The sequence below is a fragment of the Monopterus albus genome, unplaced genomic scaffold (assembly GCF_001952655.1).
Source record: "Monopterus albus unplaced genomic scaffold, M_albus_1.0 scaffold101.1, whole genome shotgun sequence".
Lineage (NCBI taxonomy): Eukaryota > Metazoa > Chordata > Actinopteri > Synbranchiformes > Synbranchidae > Monopterus > Monopterus albus.
In genome coordinates this window covers 270,626-284,982 of record NW_018127981.1, presented here as the reverse complement: position 1 = coordinate 284,982, position 14,357 = coordinate 270,626, and the positions used below count along the sequence as shown (strand labels likewise).

General features: G+C 39.4%; 1 protein-coding gene across 3 annotated transcripts in view; it reads right to left on the bottom strand.

The window, feature by feature from the left end:
* ntrk1 (neurotrophic tyrosine kinase, receptor, type 1) overlaps positions 1-14,357 on the bottom strand; it is a 64,856-nt gene that overhangs the window by 32,291 nt on the left and 18,208 nt on the right. For 2 of the 3 annotated variants that reach the window (XM_020609666.1, XM_020609664.1), the window contains exon 1: positions 3,668-3,781. The exons of the other annotated variant lie outside the window; for it this stretch is intronic. In XM_020609666.1, coding sequence (XP_020465322.1) covers positions 3,668-3,702 — 35 coding nt within the window. In that variant the 5' untranslated portion in view covers positions 3,703-3,781. Of the gene's footprint in view, positions 1-3,667; positions 3,782-14,357 lie in introns of those variants that run through there. 3 annotated transcript variants of the gene reach the window in all.

The window sequence follows — 14,357 nt, the reverse complement described above, 5'->3', positions numbered from 1 at the left end:
AAGATGAATAGAAACAGAAAGCGGCAGTAAATTGACTTCCTCCACCGAAATAGTGTTTCACAAATGTAGTTCCTTCTTAACAAGGGCTAATTGCTCAGATCGGAGGACAGGAACAAAGAGAGAACAGCGTGGTGGTGCAGAGAGTGACATTTAGCTCTCCATGTTGGAGCTGATGGTGGGTTGTATAATAATACAGCAGCCCTCTTTAAATCACAGTGTGGTCAGTTTCTACTTCTTTTCCTATACAAAGTTTTAAAAAGTCAATGTTAAATAACAGTCATCTGCTGCCAGGCACTCTGTAGCTGAGTGAGAAGTCTCAGTTCTCCTGAGAAATAACTTTCATGGAGTTTTATTCAGTCAAAATCCTCCAGGGATTGTATGTCAATAAATATCTGATAGTCAAAAGTGAAATTACATCAAACCTATCTTACAAATCACAGCATCAAGTGAATATCATCTGCCATCTCTGTTATTTCATCTGTTGACCACCAGTTGAACCCCAGCAGTGCAGCATACAGTAAATGAGGTCAGACCAACCTCTGTGGTATAGGGAGCCTGGCAGATATTTCATCTAGAATGGAATTTATATCCAAGCTCCAAATATTGAAACATACTTTCTCCAGCTGTGTGTATCTAAGCTTACAGCATGTGGGTTTCAACTATGGCAGATGAAACAATGACTTATTAACCTTAAAAACAGAGTTGGGTGACAAATCAAAGAAAAATCCAAACTGAATGAAAATAAAGAAACCGCTGAAGTCACTTGTTAATCTGCTGAGAATTTTCTTGATTATTTATGTTTTTACTCACAGAATGTCAAACATTGGGAAAATGCCTTTGTGACTTTCCAGAGACACAGATGATACCTTTAAATGTCTTATCATGTATGACAAAGAAAAGGTTCAGTTCCTCACGTTAAAGAAGGTGACACCAGAAAACGTTGGTGATTTTTGCTTCAAAATAGTTACCAGTTAATTTCCTATCAATGAGCTGACTAATGGTTGCAGCTGTAGGTCACTGAATGACTTCATGAGGATGAAAAAGTGTTTTGGACACAATGAGAGACTATGTTATGGAAGAAGGAAAAATCCTTCTTCTGGTCGAGGAGCACCGGAGCTGCTTTGGAGACACTCCACTAAAAACTCTCCATTGTTCACTTTATGCTAGCTCTCCCATTCATTTTTCACCCATCTCTGTATCTTGTCTTTACATGTACAAAAAGCCTGATGTATAAACGTGGGAGCAGATAAACAGACATACTCTGCCTCAGAGGTGCTTTATATTTGCCATGATTGCCATCAGTGGTAAACCTTCCTAACAACTCTTCTGAACTTTTGCTTCCCAAAGCAATTCTTGTCAGCAGGTAAAATACTTGTTGCTCATTCCTGGATTCTTCCACACAACTTGACAGCACAGTCATGGTATAACACGGAGATTCTATATGAGGAACTGTCGGCTGCTGATAAATGGATCCTCTCCTGAAACAGTTGAGTTCTGGATGGACTTTATAAGCTCAGTAAAAGACTCTTGATGGACCCTCCTGACTGCGCTTTTTGTTATTATATTTCACCTCTGACTTATCAGTCCACATCAATACATTTAATTTAAAAAAGTCAGACTGATAAAATCACACCCACACAGTCCTGATGAAGTAGATTAGTTGAGTTTTTATGTGTTAAACACTGTTGTTGGTTTTTTTTTTTTACATACGCTGCTTTGGTTGTTAATATTTAATTTTATTTAAAAAAATGTAAGATTCTTTGTGACTCAAGTTTTAATTGGTGAAATATGGTTTTAAAATGCTTTTAAATTGTATTTTGTTGAGACACAAATAGCACCAGAGAGAAGATTTAGTCTTATAGTTTATGAAACGGTCTCAATGATAAATTTGTATTATATTAGAATTATTTTCAGAAATTTTAATACACGTTTTTCTATCCAGAAGAACACCAGTAGTGTTGAATTGGTGGTGATTCCCCACCATACTAGAAGATTTGTTACTTCTAAGCATCTTTGAAGACCCTCAAGCCACACTTTGAGATTAGTTCCTGTCCCCTCTATGCCTGTTTTTGGTAGTACCAGTCCATAATTGATAACCAGTGACTAGACGGCTGCCAAGCTAATTCATCTCAACTAGATTTGGCAGCACCTAGATCTGCCCAACACTGAGAATAAATGCTCCACATAGCATGAAACCAGAACTAAATCTGACTGTATCAATTAATGAGAAATAAACAAAAGTCTTGCAGATAATTAGCATTTTGCTCATTGTGTTGAGGGACTTGATAGATGTGAGGCATCAACATTATTCCATGCTAAACCCAAGTGGACAAATACACTGTGCTAGTGCCAAATGTCTGCTGAAAACAAAATCTCTATATGGTATGACAACAAACCAAATAAATTCATATATCAAATAATAAGAAATGATCAAAGGCATATCTACACCATCCTATCACTCATTAGCATGCAGAGAAGCACTAGTTATTCACAGCCAAAGCACTGGAACGTAACGCTGTAGAATACAGTCAGTGTAACTACTTGAAATTTTTCATCTTTATGTATTAAAGTCTGCTCTATTAGTGTGTCATAAAGGTCATGAAAAGGTGACACTTTCAGTTATCTACTCTATACGTCTGTTCACCTACAGTAAATGTGGTAAGTCATAACCCAGTCATGACCTTATTGCAGGGTATAAATGAGGAAGTCATGCCTCTTTCTCTTCCTATCTCACGGCCTCAGAGATCGCCGTCAGTTGTGAGTTTTAGTAATTTTTCTGCAGAAAGACTTTATTTTTCAGTTAAATTTCTCATGAGAAAAGAATCTTTTGGTGTTTGTACTCATTTTTCCACCGCAAAACTGATGAAAATAATGGGATGTCACATGTGATCTCTGAGCTCCAGGACTCTGAGGGAAGACTGTGTACACAGTGGGAGAACAGTCTCAGTCACTATGATACCTCCCCCCTTCAAAAACAGGGTAGAGAATAATGGACACCGGGTCTGAAGTTAGCAATTCACTGCTAGCATCTGAATCAAAAAGAAGGTGGAACTGACAAATTCCCAAGTGAGATATAGTCCCTTCTTCTGAGAAATGTCCTTATGTAAGACTGTATGCAGTACAAGGATCAGTATAAAGACCAGAAAGGTTTCTACAATTAAGGCTGCTTAATGTGTATGAGCGACAGCTCACCAGGGCAGGTAGGTGCTGATATTATTCACCTGGGCAGGAAGACACTGATTATTTGTTAAAAAGACACTGTTTGGTTTAATACTAATTGTTCCACCACAGCAACTGCTCCATCTTAATCCACTGGAGACCTCTACTTCTGTATCACTCATCCAGAAAACTTTACCAAAGCTTGTAGAGCCATTTAACACCTGGACTAAAGAAACATACGCTCTGAAACAACTGCACAAAACCCAAAATTAGCAAGTATTTTCCTAACCTGAAACTTTACATCACATATGAAAATTGTTGCAAATGCCTAAATAAAGCTAAGAAAATCTGTCACTGAGAAACTCGAAACAAATTCAGTGCCGTCCAAGGAGATCAACTGAACACAAACAGAGAAAACCAAGTTGGTAAATCACCAAAGTGAGCAGCACGTGAAGACACATTTGTGTTCATTTGGAGGGACATGCAAAACAGGTGATATTATACTCACATCTCCGTCATGTTCTCACTTTCTTGCACTGCCATTGTCGGGATGCTGGTGATACCATCGGGCTCCAGACACTGCAGTGTGGCGAAAGAGCACCGGCAAGCCAACGGGCATCCCCCCAAGATATGTGCCAGGGACAGGCTGAACAGGGCGAGCACCAAGGGCAGGAGGAGTGCCAGGGCCCGGAGCGCCACAGCCATACTCAAAGAAGGATCTTCTCAGCACCACTGCAGAGGTTTGGCAGTTAGAGTTAGTGCCTATGCAGTTCATCTAATGAAGAATGAACGAGGAGAGGTGAGGAGCTTTCAAACACTCTCCTCGTGACTCTGTGGCAGGGTTGAGATCCCAGCTGGTTGGGGTCTGGTCCTGAGCCACAGCTGTACTGAGCAGCAGGAGGGGCAGGCAGTAAGGCAGGCAAGGGGTCTCTGGGGACATGGTGGTAGTGGGCTGCAGCCTCCCTCTTTCTCCCTCTCTCTTCCACGGTGAAGGGAGGGGCAAGATAACAGGGGCCAGAGTCACCAGACACTTCAGAAAGCAAAGGGAGAAGAGGGAGGGATTGGGGATGATGATGATGAGAGGAGGTGATGGGATATGGTGACTGAGATCTCATCTGCCCCGCCCGCCAGGGTGAGAGGTCTACTCTCCCACCGGCAGCATGAGGTGCAAGCAGAGCCAAGAAGTCAAGACTCTTGAATGCCTAAATGCAGCAGCAGCACTCTTGCACTAACACATCATGCTGTATGTGTCTATGGATGGATCGTTCTGTCCTGAGAGAACTGGTTGTTCCAAACGTTGAGGGGAAATGAATGCAAAAGACATGAGGCCCATGAATCTTTTGGCTTTCATCACATATAGTGTTAGCCTTGCAAAAGCGTGCACATTTGCTTATTGTGATCATTTCAAGTGTTATGTGTTATGCACAACAATGAGCTTACTCAAATACACTGCTGTAGTCTTCAACTCATACATGACTAAACTAACACACTGTGCTAGCAGCACACCTCAGAAAACTGGAAAATCTTCTATAGACATGAAATCATAGCTAAATCTTCCACTGAAATCAGTGTCCAAGATCATTTGAAGCAAAGCGAGCTTACAAGACCTCTGCAGCCTGCTGCTCATCTCTGTTCGAGTCAAGCAGCTTGAGATTACAATTAGGCACTACTAGCATAACAAACTCAGTTGAGCTGTCAGTAATGTGGGTCTTGGGTTTTGATCAGGAAAAACAATGCTATAAGAAAAGGGCTGCAAAAGTACTAGAAACTCAAACGAATGCATTTTAATATTTGCAGTTGGCATTCCCCTAAAAAATTTTTTTTTTATTAAAAACACAAATACAAGTTATCAAAAGACATTCATTGAACCAAAGAAGCCACCAGTTTAGCCCTCATACAGTTTCTATTAATGAAAATATTTAGGTGCCACTATAGTATATCATAATTAGTATATTCTCTCCTTTTTATTAGACAACTATTCATTTGGAAAGCCTAACTCCATGTTATTTTTCTGATGTAAATATAGGCAAGAGTATTCACATCTTTAAGATTATGCCCCTCGGGTCTGAAACAGAACCTATACCTTTACAGCTTCCACATCATAGGACTATATCAGTAAACTGGAAGGTGAACTCTACATAACATCACAGTGCCTCTAATGTTATAACTAATATCAATCTGCTGTCCATCACACATATGTTCCCAAAGGGGCTGAGTTTTACCCATGAGACATATGCTGTGCTCCAGCCCCCGTTCCTTTTAGTCACTCTACACATGAGTAAGGTCAAAGTGTCCCAACCACAAGCCATAAGCTGAATAGCCATTTTTGCTGCTGTCATCAGGATTATGTGGCGGCTTAATTACTCTTCCTTTTACGCCCCTTTTTCTTGGTCTTAGCTCAGCAAATATTGAGGAGGGATAGGACACATCTTCAAAGTATTTTAGAGCTCATCAGGCAGGCCAGTTAAAAGATGACAAGCAAAATGGAGGGAAGTGTAATTGACAGCATAGCATAAATACACACACACACACACACACACACACACACACACAATTACTGGACATACATGTCCTTAGTGATCATATAATTTCTTATTTCATTAAATCGATAAGCATCAACAACAGACCTTTCACACACCTAGTATATCCTATTAAATGTTGACACCTGTTAAATATCAAAAAGGTTGTTTTTATGTCTCCTCCCTGGTGATAGCTGCGGCAGGAGGCATTATGTTTTTGGGCTGTCCGGCCGTACAGCTACATGTACATCTGCCCGGCCTGTTCAAGGAACGCCTTGAGGGAATTTCTTCAAATTTGGCACAAGTGTCCACTTTGACTCAAAAATTAACCGATTAGATTTTGGTGGTCAAAGGTCAAGGTTAGTGACCTCACGTCTGTCTTATTCCGATCAATTTGACTGGTTCTCAGAGGCATACAACTGCAAAGCAGTAATTCTAGTTTTTCCCCTTAATTCTTAGTCACACCAATAGCATGACTTTAGGGATGGCCCAGACTGAAATATCTCAACAATTAACGGCTGCATTGCCTTAAAATTTTGTACAGACATTCACCAGACTGCATGAGCAGTTTATCAAACAGCTGCTGAACAAGCAGAAAACAAACTTGCAGAAATGTAACATTGCTGCTGCTTTACCTCGCTGAAGTCCCTGTTTTACCTCTAAATGTATGTTCACACACCATGCTTGTAATGCTAATATTTGAGATGTGAGGACACTGCCTTTTAACCAGTCACAGGCGACCTTCTCAGGGGTGACAAAATTTAGAAATAGGAACTTGTCTCCTAAGTGGGCTAAAGACAGGGGAAACAAAAGCAGAACATGTTCTGTTATGGGTTCGCAGGTTCCCGGAGTGGAAAAGGCCTAATAGTCACTAATTGTTTGTGGTCATACTGTTAACTGCTCTGTGTTTACTCTATTTTATTATACATTAGGAGTATGCCATATAAAGCATATCATCTAAAATAATATATTAATTGTTGTTTTAACAGTGTGTCAGCTGGCATTATCAGGTTGGAACCTCACTGTACAAAAACAATCAAACAATCAAAAAACATCTTGAGAGTCCACAGATTTCTTGCCTCATGCAGCTAATTGGATAGACTTCTGCTGGTGCACATTCAGAGTGCTAGCAGCATGTACATGATCGCTACAGTACAAGTTCAGCTTGCATAGCTGCTTAAAAATGCATTAGTGAAGCTAAAAATGAGTGACCAAACAGCACCAAGAGACAAAATATGGACAACCAAAAACCTCACGATCTACGTGGTTAATTGTTGGATCATCCTCACTCAGTATTTTAGTTTTCAAAAACGGACGTTGCTCCAATAACAGCAATCTGCAAGCTATGTCAGAAATTGGTTGCCATTAAAGACAAGTCAACAACTTGTTTCACCATCTGTGAACTAATCACTGCACAGACAATGAAGAACATGAAAAGCTGTGGACGTCAGCTGTCCACCACAGGACTACACTAGTCAAGGTAACAGCACAAAAACACACTCGGCAAAATTCAGCAGAATCATTCTGCAGCGATTTTAAAGTTTGTGTATTGTTGTACTTGAGTGCATCAGTTTTAAGTACTGGTAAATCAGTATATGAAAGAGGCCTATGTTTCCATTAGTATCATTAATAAGCAACAATTAACAGGCTATGCTATTAACAAGAGCGACCACTTTTTGATACAAAATATCGTCTGCTTATCATTAACAACAAAATTCCAAAAAATATCCAGGTATAGTTTTTTTTGCAGATATTGCACACCCCTATTATACATCTTGTTTTCCTGTCTGGCTTCCTCTGAAATAAAGTACAGCAAGGAAGAATGCAGTTACCCTGTCATTTGCTGTAAGAGTCTCTATAAATCAGTTAGGTGGGACATAAAAATGCCTGATAAAACAATAACCAATCAAGTAATTTTCATTTACTGCCCACACACATCAGCAGCTTCCTCCAGAGGTCTTTGTTAACTTCATACAGTAAACAGCCACTGAAATGTGTCGGCTCTAAACAATAAAAGAATGAGACGTTATTCAATGAGATAGCTGAAAAAAAAAATAGCCTATTCTTACATGACAATAAATAACACTAATTTAAAAATATTCCGCTTTTCATAACATACTTGTTATGGCTGATATTTTTACAAACATGTATTAAATACTTCAACTAATCACTTTCAATAGCTGTAAAAAGCTCTGTGAAGGCTATATGTAGCATGACTGCATCCTGCCTTTTGTCTCCAAGTGATAGTCTGTTCTACCAGTTTACCAAATCTTACTCAATTCTGCCCGTCCCTCTCCTTGTTTCAATCAGTGCGATTAATTTACAGACAATCTAATTTCCTACAAGCCATGTGACAGTTTTCAACCTCACATCATTTGGAAACAGTCGACATTTAACAGATAATAATGATCCCATTTCTCTCTGGGTATTTTAATTAGATTACTGCTTTTGTGCATTATGGTGATTGATGGTCAAACAAGGGTTTAATTGCGACACTTGGCTTTTGAATCAATCGCCCCCTGTTATGTCAAACATGAATATGCTGGTGAGGACTCGACTCACAGCGAACAAACACCATCCAGTTTTACAGACTTGACCAAGCCACATCTGTGCTGCATGTCCCCAGCTTCCTCTGCCTACCCTTTCTCTCTGACGCAGAAAAAAAACAATAAATCCAAATACACTGTGCATAGTCTCAATCAATCAATCCATACACTGAAATAAAAAGACGAGGCTGTCAGGACATTTTCTTATTGTTGACAAGTCAAATGAAAACCAAGAATAAACCAGTTCTATTAACAAATGTCTGTGTGTTGTCTAGACTGTCCAAAAAGAAGGCCGCCAGGAAGTCTAGAGAACATTATCAATCAATTCCCTTCCATCTTATAGTAATATAAATTAAACCTTGAAAACGCATTGAATACTTTCAAAACCAACGGGTACATTTTTACTCATTTTATATAGAATATACATGAGTACATCTGTTTATCAGGGACACGTGGAGGAGGGTTAAACACCTTCAGAGAGGATGAGTCTAAGAGAGGCTGTGCTTCTGTTAGACCCTTAAACAATAATCAATCAATCTCATATTTGTGCTTAGGATCAAAGTGAAAGAGAAAACATGACAGAGAGAGAATGAGCACGTAACAAGAGTATGAGAGGGTGAGTAAAAGCTCTTTTGGACCAAGTATAAGGAAAAGCTTTTACACTTAAAGTGGTAAACAAGCGTAGCTGCCATGTTTGTATGTAGGCTGTGCTGCCGTTCACTGGCTGTACGCTGGCTCACGACTACAAACCGATATGATGGATTCTGTTACGTTTGTCTTTTCTTTTTTTAAAAATGATTTCATAACAGTTAGAATCATAGTTTGGCTGCCCAAACATCAATTTAATTCAAGGATTTTTTTTTTCTGAAAATAATTTAAAAATTAAATCGCAAGTGAGTCCCCCAACTTTTGTGGGAGAGCAAAACTAATTCGCTGGACTACTTCTTTAATACAACCCCCTTTTTACATTGTACCTGTGTAAAACCTGTCCTCTGTGTTAAGGGAAGTGAAAGCCTTGGTTGGATCAACAGCGGGTTAAGTCTGCTGTTTCTAAAAATGCATGAGCACATTATTTGAAAGTAATGACCTTTAAGGTGGTCTTGAAGTTTTGTTTAGTTTTTTTTTCTTTTTTTTTTAATTATAGCTGCACTGAAAAGGCCTGTGGCCCTGTGAAATAATGTGCATTTATACCTTCATCAGAGCTCTTTTGTAAACCATTAACACAAGAATACTCAGAACTGCAGTTGTTGTGTAACTTCCCCAAACAGGTAATGTGGCAGCAGTGTAAGGTACATTTCATTCCAAATTAATGGGATTTACTTCAGTGAAACATAAAAATCCTCTGCTCATATTAGATCTTATGAAAATAGGGATACATGTTTCCTTTTAATGTGTTCTGTCGTCCATTTGATTCTGTTTTACAGAGACAGAGGTATTTCTTGCACTCCTATGACATCTTGGCTTTGGCCGTCTTAACTAGTTGTTGATTTTAAGTTCATTCCATATATAATAATTACATTTTGTGTACTTTATATTACTCCATATTGTAATGCTGCTGCTACTTGTATGTGCTTTAATATGTGGCAGTCATTGAATGTCTTCTCCTGGAAGAGAAAGACCACATCACCCTACAGTTTCTCCCAGTTTTCTGTGGGGTACAACATGAGTAAAAATGCCTTTACCATGAGGATCAAGACATGTCAATGCCAGTAACCCCGTCTCTTATAAATCGCTGAGGGAAACATAATTGCTACCTATATTATGCTCAATGGAGATGTTGCTTCCAACAAAGCAAGTGCAACACTGTTAGAGTGAAAGGTGGACGATGAGTCCCATGTATCAATAAGAGCTTTGGTTAAGGTTATGAAAAGATTGTGGTTAAAGCGAAATATTATTACAGAAAGCTGGTCTTGTGTTTACAGGTCAAATCACTGCTGAAGTACTGTATTCCACTGATTCACAAGTGGCTTTGACACACCAACAAACAGCAATGTACTTGCAAGAAAAAGAAAACTACTAGCAAGCTGGATATAAACACTGCTGGTTTCAAAAGTTCAAAATCACCTCTGGTGATGTTTTATGACTAAGGAAATGCATCGCTGTATGCAGACACATTAGTAAAGCATCAAGGACACATATAATGTACATTGTGAATAAGACTAAATGTAAACAGGAAAACCCCACACGGCATCTTTAACCAACATCAAACCATAAAAAAACAATTAAAAAAAGTAAGCATCCTTTACTTGTGGATATTATAAGAGCTCAACTTGTAGAAAAAGTAACTGAAATACATTGAACACACACACACACACACACACACACACACAAACACACACACACACACGACTGTTACTAAAGAACATATTTCCTCTTGCAGAGTTTGATAACGTGCAGTCTTTAAAAGCACTTGGACTTTCATTATAATACACTTTACTAATATTAATATCCTTTCATTTCTTGAAGGGCCAAGCAACTCGAAAACTGGCTATGAACCAAAAAAGCTTCTTGCTATAGCAAAATGTCTCATCAACCATTTGTACTGATTTGTATGAGCAACTTGGACAGAAAGTCATTATAGCATCCAGAGCTTGTCAGTTCTTCATGCGATGCATTTCAAAGACCACAGGGCTGAATATCTTTAAACCACTGCACAAACAATATTTCATCTACTATTATTGTCATTGGAAATGTAACGGATTTGTTCATCATTAATGCAACCTACAGGAATTAAAGCTCCCTGGCTAATGTATGTCAGCTTCAAATCACAATCAAACAAGGTAAATACCAAAAGCAGTGAAAGCTAAAATTACAACCTTGTGGTTTTATGCAACCAGTCAAGTTTTAGTTTACATGCATGTCCGTCCATCCATCCACATATAATATATAGGGTTGCCTCCTAATAGTCAAATAGTCTAGTCAGTAACTCTCCTAGTCAAGCTTTTGTATTTTTTATAGTTTATTTTTTAATTTAAAAAATATAATATAATCGGCCAGTATGCATTACAATCGAAGGCAGCCCGAGCCCGTAGTTTGTCGTCAACTTTTACAAAAGGAAAAGACTGTTGCAACAATGAGGCTGGTTTTGCCTAATGTTATGCGAGTCCAGTTTGTATACCCATCTTCTTTAAAGTGCAATGCGCAGCCATTTACCGACTGTTTCTGCAACATGTATCCATCTGAACGGGGCTAGGAAACTAACAAAAACATTTCAGTGGGGAATTGTTAGCAGTGCAAGCTGGCACCCATCAAATGCACAGTAACGACATGTGCTGTGGTTAACTGATGGGAAAAGCTTAAACATGTTGGTAAACTAGGCTATAACTTTGTCTCAGAAGAAAAAACGGCCTGTAAGAGCATCATTAAAACAGAAATACAAGTGTGCTGCCTGTCTCATTACCCAGACAAACCCATATGGCAGCCAGACATTTATACATCTACTGTAATCAGCTCATCCTTGAGTCCAAGTGGACATTTGTGCCATAGCTGAAGAAATTCTCTGAAAACATTCCTGAAATATCATATTGACAAGAACGAGATGAATGGACAACCTGAAAATATAATGCCTGCGGCCACAGCTGTCATCCGCGCAGAGGAGTAAAAAGACGACTACTGTATAAAATTACTGAATTTATCTAGTTTGTGCATGATGCATCTCCAAAACTTGAGAAAAACAAATTAAGAGATAAACAACAAAATACAACAGAGACAAAAAAAAAACAATCAAGACACAGAGTTTTTAGCATAAGTGGGTGTTCTGAGAAAACTGAAATCAGAGCTGCAGCCCTGGTCATGTTAACACTATATGTTAGTGCAACAGGAGCATGTGTCCTCTGTCTCTTATCAGATAAAGGTTTAGGTCAGTACAAGCTGATGGAACAAGATACAGAGGACATTGTGTAAGCCATCACATGCTACAGTGTCTTTATCTATAGATCTGAACATCACAGTTCCCCAAACCCTCGTCAGACAAAATCCTCCTCCCTGATCAATACACCACCAAACAAAACAACGGTGTTGGGTGTAACCGTCTAAAATTCTTCATCGCCAAACCTCTCCCATTTTATTTTCCATTAGCTTCTGTGGCTGTATCATCAACACCCAGTCAGTAATGTAATGCCTGTGTGTGCTTACCCTGTGTGCGTGTGTGTGTGTGTGTGTGCGTGTGTGTTGTGGATGACTGCCTTAGAATATTCCCAGCTACTGTACGCAAGCTTGCTTTTGGACCATTATATGTAAGCATAATGTACATGTGATGCATGCCTTTCTGTGTGTGCGCAAGTCAATCTTAGCTTGCAAACATGCATATAGACGTATGTGTGCACAGATCACAGGGGTAAAACCAGAATCAGTGGGCTGGTCTAGGTTATAATACAAGTTTTATGTGTATGTTTGGCTGTGTGTGTGTGTGTGTGTGTGTGTGTAACCGGACCAGCCCAGCTCACCCCTCATTAGTAGCTTGGTTGTGGACGCCAGAGGCCTCTGAGAGGCTCATGCAGATGAGTAGAAACCTGAGGAGCTGTGGTGGGAGTTGGGGGTTGAGACGGCAGCCGTTAACTCAGAAGCTAATAAACAACATCTCCTCTCCCTCTTTCTGTCCTCTTGCATCTGTCTCTGCTGCTGTCCCTCTTTTCTCAGTGTCTTTTCTCTGCACTGTTCTCTTCCCCTCCTTCTACATTTTGCCTTCCTCCTCCTCGTCTTTCCTCAAATAAATGCCACATAGACCTATTTTTTTTGTTTTACCTCATGACAACTCAATTGACTATTCAATAAGCCTTGCCCCGCTTATATGCAATTATTCATAGAAGTGTATTTTCATCCATCTGTTTATACAGAATACACAATTTCAAGCTGTGCTTGAAGCACCAGAGGGGAAATGCAGGAAATTCAAACCAAGTTGTAGTGCACAAAGATTTTTTTTTAACTTGGCTGAGGTAGAGAACTTAGTACATCAATAGAAGCAAACTACAATGGAGACAGATGTAGCAAATAAACCATGAGGTACCTTGTGCATGCAGCTTAAGCTTCTGCTCCACTGAAGAGACTAAATATTGTGGCAGACAAAATCATCAGATCTGTGTGAACTGATGTATCATTCCTCAAATTAATAAAATGTTTTCCACATTGAGTTCATTTGAGATTTGACCCACTCCTTTAACTACATCTGCTTGTTGCCCCCTCTTCTAATGCTATGGTTTAATGGTACCCAATTGGAAAATGAGCACCACTAGCTGCTTATTTCAGCAGTTCTTACTGCTAATGTCTGCATATCAGTAGTGGATGGAAACTCAAAATAATCAGGATTGATCTTTTAGTAATTTTCTGGAAATTCTATTAAAATTTGTGTAAAAATAACTGAATTAAGGAACACTTCAATCTGAACTGCAAATATTACTTGATTGAATATGTGAGAACAGACTTGTTTTAAATGTAGCAAAACAAAGTATGGTGCTCAGGGTGAGACATGCCACTAATAATGATTATCTGCTTTATCTATCACTTAAAGACTCGCATATTGGACAGGTTGAGGAAGTAAATTTGTTTGGTATTGCACTTGATGGGCTAACCATCATGAGAGAAACACTGAAAATAGGGTTATGAAAATGAGTAGAGGGATAGCCGACATTAGAACACGCTCCCATTTTCTTACTCTTGCCTCTGGAGTGTTAGTGACACAGGCATTAGTCTTACCTCACCTTGATGACTGCTCAGCACTGTAAGTTGGATGCAGTGAAAGCAGCTTAGTTAGTCTAAGCTTCAAATAGCTCAGAATAAAGCCCCATCCAGGTACAGAGAAAATGCATGCCAGTCTCTCACAGCTCCAAGTAAATGATAAGTTGGCAAGCAATCTAATGAGTTTCTTTAGGAATATACAGTATGTTAAAATAAACAACCAAACTGTCTGCACTCACAATTAAAAGACTTCTTGAAAGAATTGTCGGTGCCAGCCTGCCCTCCATGGAGGACCTGTACACCTCACGGGTCAAACGGAGGGCAGAGTAGATTTCTGCAGACCCCTCACATCCTGGACATGAACTGAACTCCTCCCCTCTGGACAGCGCTACAGGTCACTGTGTGCCAAGGCAACCAGACTGTTAGTGACAGCTAATGGGGATCCAAATAAAGAACAGCA